The sequence below is a fragment of the Anoplophora glabripennis genome, unplaced genomic scaffold (genome assembly GCF_000390285.2).
Source record: "Anoplophora glabripennis isolate ALB-LARVAE unplaced genomic scaffold, Agla_2.0 scaffold209, whole genome shotgun sequence".
Lineage (NCBI taxonomy): Eukaryota > Metazoa > Arthropoda > Insecta > Coleoptera > Cerambycidae > Anoplophora > Anoplophora glabripennis.
In genome coordinates, this window is record NW_019416332.1 from 32,347 (window position 1) to 41,666 (window position 9,320).

At 30.3% G+C, this 9,320-nt stretch overlaps 1 protein-coding gene across 1 annotated transcript in view; it reads right to left on the reverse strand.

Annotated features, from left to right (window-relative positions):
• Positions 1–2,331: 2,331 nt before the first annotated feature.
• Positions 2,332–9,320, reverse strand: part of LOC108906035 (G protein-coupled receptor kinase 2) — a 168,926-nt gene continuing 161,937 nt past the window's right edge. The window contains exon 8 of the mRNA XM_018709177.2: positions 2,332–3,010. Within this exon, the coding sequence (XP_018564693.1) occupies positions 2,939–3,010 (72 nt within the window). The 3' untranslated portion in view covers positions 2,332–2,938. The remainder of the gene's footprint in view (positions 3,011–9,320) is intronic.

Genomic DNA, 9,320 nt, shown 5'->3' on the forward strand with positions numbered 1-9,320 from the left:
AATCTAGTACTTTTTTCCCTTGTATAATAAATTTCTATTTTTTTTCATAATTTCAAACGCTTTCTGCAATAAGTGTAAAAAAATCAGGAAAAAAATGTTTTTTTTAATTTTTTTACAGATTAAGGCAAAAAAAAGTGATCCTTTAATTTTTTAAAAAATTCAATCGAATGAAACAAAAAAACGGCTTGATGGATCGAATTGAAACTCTGTAGGGCTTTTAGGGGTACAATGACCTGTAAAAGGCACACTTAACATTAGTCATTTTCCCAATATTCTCAATGTGGCACGTGATTTTCTAGAAGACTTCTAAAAGTCCTATTTTTTACGATTTTTCAGTCATGTTAAAGATAAAAAATTTTTTTTTTCTAAAAAACCGTGACAGGACTTTGTAGAGAATTCATTCAACTTTCTGAAACTCCCGTCGATTTTCTGTGTAACCATTGGTTTCTGAGATATCGATGAACAAAGAGAAAATGATCCAATTTCATTAAAAGTCTCTCAAAAGCTCTGCGAGAAATGGTTGTATCGAGACCAAAAAAAAATTAAATTGAAGCTAAACGAACAACCCATCTAATCCATAAGGTGGTTAAGTTCGAAAAATTTTTTTCAAGTCCGTACACCAAAAATAAGATCGAAAAAAATTTTGAAAAAATTTTTTTCATGATATTCATTAAGATTGCGCGATACGTGTTACTTGAAAAAAAATTTTTTTTTTGCAAGATCCAAAAATTAGAAACTTCAAGCTTCAAATTGCTTTTATTTTTACTCCAATACGATCATTTTTGTCAAAGATACAGCCATTTGAAAAATCGCCGAAAATTTATATTTTTTTTTTGATCCCTTAATTTTTTCCACTAGTTTATAAAGTTTTGATAGTCCAATTTGAATTAATATTCATTCTAAAAATTTTCCTAAAAGTCTTATCAAATTACATTCGATACTTTATTTAAGATTTTTGGGAAACATTTTAGAATTAATTTAAATTAGCTTAATATCTTCAAATAAGGGATTGATCCTGAAAATTTTGAGAACCGCAAATTATTTCTGTAATAACAACTGTTTGTATTTGACTGCTTTATTTATTATGTCAAACCAATTAGTTATGCATAAAAATTTTACTTCAACGTGACCACTTACAACTAAAGTCTGGTCACATTTAAGTGATACAGACACTTGCACAACTTATTTATTAGAGTATGCAATAGGTACATGACTAATTTGAATTATGTAATTGAAAAAATAAGTTTATAGAATGTTAGAGTATAGCATTTTTTAATTAATGGGTTCTAACCTTGGAAACTTGTTAATTTCTTTCCCCAAGATTTGAATATTTTTTTGGAGATTTTTCTTAAATACAATTTATGGAATATATCAAGAGTACCCTTTTCTTTATTTTTAATTTTTTCTTTCAGAAAATAGTATTGTTTTGAAAAAGCTACACATAGTTTTTTTTAATGACAGATACATCATAAACCTAACTACACCGATGAGGTATTCAAAAATTCTTTTTCATCATTGATATGCTGCAAACAATGAGCTTGTGCATGTTACCAAATTTTATGTGAAGCGAATACAGCTTTCCAAAGTTATAAAAAAAGTGTCTAGCATTTGGGACTCAATTCCAGGATTTCAGGATCAAAAATTTCAATCCTGGGAACAGGTCTAGATCCTGAAATTTAACTAAAAAATGATAATACCTTTTTGTTCATACATTAATTTTCCAGTTACATAACAAATAACACACTGAATTTTGCTGCGCTGTAAACAGTTGATCAGTTGATTCAATGGGGTGATTCAGGACCGGCCTAAGTTTTGCATAATAATTCATGTTATTTTCTGGAACATACGACACTTTAGACCACACGCTGCTTAATAAAAGTTATTTATTTTCATATTCTCTGTTACCCCTTTGAAGGAACTCAATTATTTAGAAAATACCATGTATTTATCTCATGTATCAATTCAAAATAATGTTTTGTGTAAATATCATGAGTTTGGGTTATAACTAAAGAACAGGAATTTACAGAAAAATATCATGTACATCATTGGATTCTATGAAAAAAAACAAAAGAAAGAATCCTAAAAATCTCAAAATTTTCACAAACAAAAAAGTTACTTATATAAAAAAAAAAACTAAAACTAGTACCTTGAATTGAATTTTTCTAAATAATCTAATCTGAGACAAAACTACCTTTTGTCTATCTCCCCAGAAAAATTAGAAATCCCTTGAAGGTATTGAAAGTGGCATATCCTGTATAGTTCATAAAACATCCTGTATAATCATTTTTTATTTGAATAAAATGGTAAGGTAAATAGAAACTCACAGATAAATAACTTTAAAAATGTTTTTACTTCAGGAAGGAATAAAAAACACTGACAAAATATTGTAATAAACAATATAATGGTCTTTTTTTAATACATCAATTCTAGATATTTTGCTTATATTAATTGTGATTGTGGAATGAGAAATCTACATTCAAATGCGCAAAATAAAGCTGCTCTTATGTAAAGTGTTGGGCAAGTTTTATCAAACTTTTTTAAGACTTGTTAAATGCAAAATGCAGAATAAATATTTGTACATTTTTCCAAACTTTATTTAAGAGCAGCTAAGCGCCCTAAATTTATGTGGCAGCTAACCCGTAACTAAGTTTTCCCATTTTAGCAGATGACAACTACAACATAATCTCACTTAGAAAAGAGGTATATTACTTCAAAATCACAAGTTAACGTACATTATATGTATATATATAAAAAAAAATATTTGGTATATGTAAAAAACGTGAACGATCATCTACCAATATGGAAAGATTTTGTGCAAGCGTTTGTCAACATTTAATATTTACAATGATGGACACATTAGCTTCAATGGTGATTGTGAGGGAAGACAGGGGGCAAGATGATGAAAAAATGACATATATTTGAAAAGTTAAGTAAGATATCAGCTCTCTGATAAATGAGGTAACAAGGCGGGGTTGATAGGTACAGGTCGTGTCCTCGGAAGTTGTTTTTTCTGTAATAATAAAATCTCTATAGAATATTTTTCAATATTTCTTTTACTTTTTTATACTAAATTAACAAGAAATGAATTTGTGATTGGTACTTGTTGATCTAAATATTCCAAAAAAGTATTTACAATAAAAAAATATACGGTGTACCACATAATTTTCACTGTTTCCATATAAACCAAAAAACGTGTTTTAAATCAGCCATAAACGGAGGATAGTAAAGGATTTAAATTGATATTTACAAATATTTATTTTTATCTGTATACTTGCAAAAAAATTTTGATTTTGGGAACAAAAAAATAGGACGCCTTGTGCAGATAGTAAAATTTTCTACAACTTTTTCCATATTTGCTTACATTGTAAAATCAACCATTTCTTAGAAATGCCAACTGGCAATATCAATTGATTTCTAATTTGTTGCATTTTAGAAATGAGAAGTAAAGAAATACATATTGAACAACCTGTACTAAAAAAGCTGTAATGTTACTTTTATTTCAAGAAATAATATGCAAAATTGCTAATATTTGCAAGCACCAGATTTGATAGACAAGCAAATAGGGAAAAAACTGTTCAAAGTTTAGATCTCTACATATATTATGCATCCTATTTTTCCATTTTTTTTTTGTAGAATAGCACTATCTGAGTATGAAAATAACAAAATATTTTTATGCCAAAATGAATCACTATCTACAACTATATTTATATATTTTATGTCAGTAGTATTATTAAGTAGCACATACTGTATATTTCTCATACAATTTTACACAAAAATTATTTTCGAATTAAGATATAGATTTTCAGATCTAAAGTTACTGGTTTAAAACTGTTTTACATTTATCGATTTTCCCCCAAGAAATTGTTACAATTCGCTATATTTGTGGTACCATTTTATATGTTACAATAAATTGATCAATTTATTGGCAAACTGTAAAGCTACTAACTGTTAGAATAAAAATGAGTCAAATTATAATATAGTAATACCTACAAAATTTTTCTAGTTTACAATTAATTTTTAATATTCGTACATTTCATTCACAGTAAAAGTTGTTTATTAAAATGAAAAAGGTATCTATTTAATTTATATCGAAGTTCCCTAAGGACTCTGCAACAGTAGTGTTTCTCAACCGTCGGTATCTAGACCAGTTAAGGTCTGTCAGAAATTACTGACGGTCTGCAGAGAAACAACAGTATCTATTCAAAATTTTATAGAAAAAAATTTTTACTTCACGTTATCCCGTTGCAAGAAAATTATTACCAGAACTTCAGAAGTAAAAATTGTTGCTGAAATTTCTTCTGGGCATCTAAATTCTCTACTTTTCACAATGCTACAGTGCCTTCATAAATGCCCAAGTCGCACGTGATTAGATTTGTTTTAGCGCTGAGTATATTTGATTTTTTTAAGTTGGTGTTTCAGAAATTACCAAGGAAAAATCACCAATTAGGATCTTAGAATAAATGTGTTAGTAACTTTTCGTGTTTTTCTGTATTTCCGAGTTTTTCTACAAATTAATCTTTGTTAAATAAAAAAAAACAGTTCTTTTCAGAACTCCGAAAATTCGACGTTTTTCCGTAAGCTAAAAGAACATTTTAAGCGTATGTTTCATTTGTTACATTCTTATTTCTTGTAGATTTTTGCGAAACCGGAACAAGACATATTTATTTTGATGGCACATTTTCGCAGTGGTACCTACACGGAACGCAGATGGAACTTGGTTTTACTCTTTGCAATACGGAACAATTTGTTGAAGCCTGATGCTATTATCGTATAGGTATATGTTTAAAAACCCCAAATTAATCCTTATTAAGAGATATGAGAAAAAACGTCATTTACAAGGGCAAGTCGAAATGCAGTCCGATGGTTGAAAAAATATGAGACAACAAATGGTGCAAACTCCTAAGCAGTTCTCTACTCAAACAGGTACTGCGATAAACTTAATATATTATGTAGTTTCAATTATGTACATTTTTTAACCTAAAACTAAAGTTAAAATTAATAATTACATAATATTGAATTTTTTTTTAATATCACTATTTCTTTAGAATGTATTTTTTGTATCAACATATAAAATATTGCAGCTTTACTCTTGTTAATTTGTGAATTTACCAAACATAAAACAACTACTACATTGATGGTATGTCCGTGGGTGTATTAGTTGAGGACTTGTCGCAAGGTATTAAAGAAAGTTGCACATGCATTCCTATAAAGTTTCTGTTGTGCAAGAGTTACGTCCTCTTGATCACAACCAATAAGTACAATATTGTCGATGGTTTAATGAACATTTAAACGATGATGATTTGTATCTGGTTATGTAAATAGTCAGAATTACAGAATTTGGGCTGCAGACAATCCACAGAATTTAATTGAAACAATGTTACATCCTTAGAAGATAGGTATTTCAGTAGCAGTTTCAAGAAGATGGATAATAGGTCAATTTTTTTCCGAGAAGTAATAAATGAAGAACGATATTGTAACATTTTACAAGCCCTGGAATTAATACATCACTATGAACTGCGGCATGGGTACTGCAGCAGAAACTATAAGATATCTTCAGGATTTTTATGGTGATGGATTGATTCATAGGGGTTTGTGGCCTGCTTGAAGCCCTAATCTCACACTTTTAGAATTTTATCTGGTTGGTTATATCAAAAATAAGATATTTAACCTCCTGCCTACATACTTGAAAAGCTGAAAGCAGCAATTGAACATGAAATTATAATGCTAAATTAACTTTAACACGTTTTTCAGTGCATGAAACACAGAGAAAATTTATGTTTGGAAAACATTGTTTGGTGAAATGACCATTTTGAACATCTATTATAAATTTGATTAATATAATAAGTTTTTGTTAACTGAGTAAAAAACTATGTGTATTTGTTAGCATTGTAAGGTAAATTAATTTATTTATAATTTATATTTAAATATTAAAAAAAATGATACAACACTAAAATTTTTGTATTTTACTAACATTATTTTCATTATCTCTGTATGAAAATGGACTACAAAAAAAACTATATTTTTTAACGGACAACCTTCTTCAATCAAAAAATATTTCTTCAATATAGAACAGGATAAAAGTTCAAAATATCTTTGAAGAGTATTATGATTATTTTGTAAATAAAAAAGATTCTATTTTGTTGAAAAATGAAACACATTTTGCAGATTAAAGTTCAATGTTTGTGAAGAAATATGTACTGCACTGAACTATCCTATGTGTTTAGGGAATTTTGTGTTAATGAATGCTGTCAGTTTGGTTGCTTAATAGTTGCGGTCATGGAGGACTCGGACATTTATGAAGGCACTATATGTGATTGCATATAATTTTTTTTATGCAAATGTAAGATAATTGTCAACAGGTAATATTCTATCCCAATTGTGTAAACTGTGGGATGAGATACAATAATTTCTTTGAGAGCATTTATTTTGGTAAATGTGTTTTTAACTTTTCTACATTGCCCATTTGCAGATAAATGCTATGTCCTTTGGCGGTCTGCGAACGAAAAAGGTTGTAAGCAATGTACTACATATTTAACTTAAGCTCAAAACTGCGATGTAAATAAAAAGACGCTTGACAACTGATAAAATTGTAAAATATAACCAACATTTTTAATGTAACTAACATTTGTACTATAGTAGGATCATATTCGATACAAAGTAATAAATCATTGCCTGTCAAGGGAATCAGTGCAACAGGTTTTAGGGGGTTTTGGAAATTGAATAATTTCTTTATGGATTATGGATTAATAGTTATATATTTATGAAGAACAAAATGAAAAACAAAGGCATCTCTTTCGCACATCGGGCGGCAGGGCAACAATACATTTATTACTCCCTTCATCCTCCCTCATATTAGACGGAGAGCTAGCTACGTGTGGACTGCACTGATCGACTATAGTGGTGATTTTTTGTTAAAAGTTTGTTATCACATTGACAAAGTCAGAGCCCATCAGTCAGAAGTCGCTCCAGAGGCGGAGAGCGTGAGCGGGCGGTTAAACGCGTAAAGTTTTGTCAATAAAAAAATAATCGAATATAGTCATGAAAACTGGTACACTTATAGATTTTAAGTGGATAAACATAGAAAAAATATTGTCAGAAGGCTAGGTGGTGGCTTAAGCAATCTCAGAAGCGATAAAGTAGTAAATTGTAAATTGAAAAATAAATCACCATATATAATTCTGACATTTTGTTTATTGTTAGTTTATAATGCAAATAGACTATCTGTAAAGTTACAGAAGTTGAAAGTGAGGCTAATAGCCAAAAAAACATTATTGATCACCGCACGTGCAAATTTTGCCCCGGCTGTTACGCCCGGCGTTTTTATTCTTTTATTGTTAAGAAATGAATAAATATAGTTCAGGCATTTTACATAGCCACTCTTTACATATATGTTTATGTTATAACGAAACAACAGAAGTTTAGTCAGAGGTTAAGACTATGTTAGAGTCAAGTATAGCGCGCAAGACGATAGCACGGGCCGACAAAAAAAATTGTTTGTTTTTGGGACATGACCCTACCCTAGAAAAAATTTCCGCTGAATCTGAAACAGATAAAAAGAAAATTTTCTGACGTATGGATTTTCCTCACATACTCTCAATTCCCATCAAAAATTTAAAAAATCCAAACTGGCTATCCAACCTACCCATCCTTAGTAAAATTTTTCGCTGAATCCGAAATTCATAAAAAAAGTTCGGACGTATGGATTGCCCCCACACCCTCAATTCCCCCTAAAAATGCAAAAAAATCCAAACTGGTCATACAATCTACTTATATTTAGTAAAATTCGCTGAATCCGAAAATGGCAAAAAAATTGTTTGGACGTGAGGGATCCCTCTACTCATTTGTATCTCTCACTTTCTTCTTTCAAAAATAAAAATAAATACAAATCAAACGTGGCAACCGTTATAACTAAAATCTGTCGATAAAACCAAAACTAAAAAATATTTTTGAACTAAAATCTCCCTTTGCTCGCACACTTAGCGTTAGCGTTAGCATCCTAGCATTGATGACATTTTTCATTGAAAGCTTATTGTTTTCCAAAATGTCTCAAGCTGTTAAGTAACTTTAAGCTAGGTTATAACTTACTCTGGGTTGGTAGACGCCTTGACGTGGCCCTAGGGCTTGAACTCCCATTTTAATTGAATGCGAAGTTAAAATGCTAAAACTTTTTAGAAAATACCTTCCGCATGCTACTAGCTTAATGTTACTTAAGAGCTTTTGGAAAATAGTAAGCTTTTACTGAAAAATTTCATCAGTCTTAGGATGCTAACCGTAATTTGTAAATGATATCTGGAGGGCGAGGTTAAGTGTACGAGCAAAAGAAACTTAGTTCATCAATATTATTTAGTTTTGGTTTTACCGACAGATTTTATAAAAGTTATAACGGTTGCCACGTCTGATTTGTATTTATTTTTATTTTTGAAATAAACAAGTGAGAGATACGGATGAGCAAGGGGGACCCCTCACGTCCAAACAATTTTTTTGCAATTTTCGGATTTAGCGAATTTTACTAAAGGTAAGTTGGATGGGCAGTTTAATTTTTTGGGGGGAATTGAGGGTGTGTGAGGGAGAGTCCATAAATTTTTCTTTTTATCATTTTCGGATTCAGTGGAAAATTTTATTAAAGAGGTTGGATGACTAGTTTGAATTTTTTAATTTTTGGGGAAATTAAGGGTATGTGGTCTGGAATCCACACGTCAGAATTGTTTCTTATCATTTTCGGATTCAGCGGAAAATTTTACTAAAGAAGGATAGGTTTACGTCTCAAAAACACAGGATTTCTTTTGTCGGCCTGTGTAGTCAGACCGTTATTTTGGCCTGGCTTTCAAAATAGTAACCAAGCGTCAACTCGCTTCTGATTTTCGCTCCAGTCACAGCTCTAACAACGTTCACTGCTTGTGCATTAGATTTTTCGTGTATTGATAAATTTTTATGCCACCAATAATGGCGAGTGTTAAAGTGTGTGTTTTCAATTGCAGTTACAATGACAAAAAAAAGACAGATGTAGAGTACAGCAGCGATGATGGTACTCAGGACGAATCATCAGATTGCGATTCAGAGTAAAGTGCACTGTGCGTATTTCGGTAGAAAAACCAATTTAAAACCATTGTGAAAACAAATATTACCAAATAAAAAAATTATAGCAATTTATTCGATTGCACTTAAACTTATGTAGCTCTGGCATAGCCTTAACCTCTGAGTAAACTTCTGTTGTTTCGTTATAAGAAACATATATAATATAAAGATTGGCTACGTAAAATGCTAGAACTGTACTTAATCATTTATTAACAATAAAAGATCAAAAACGCCGGGCGTAACAA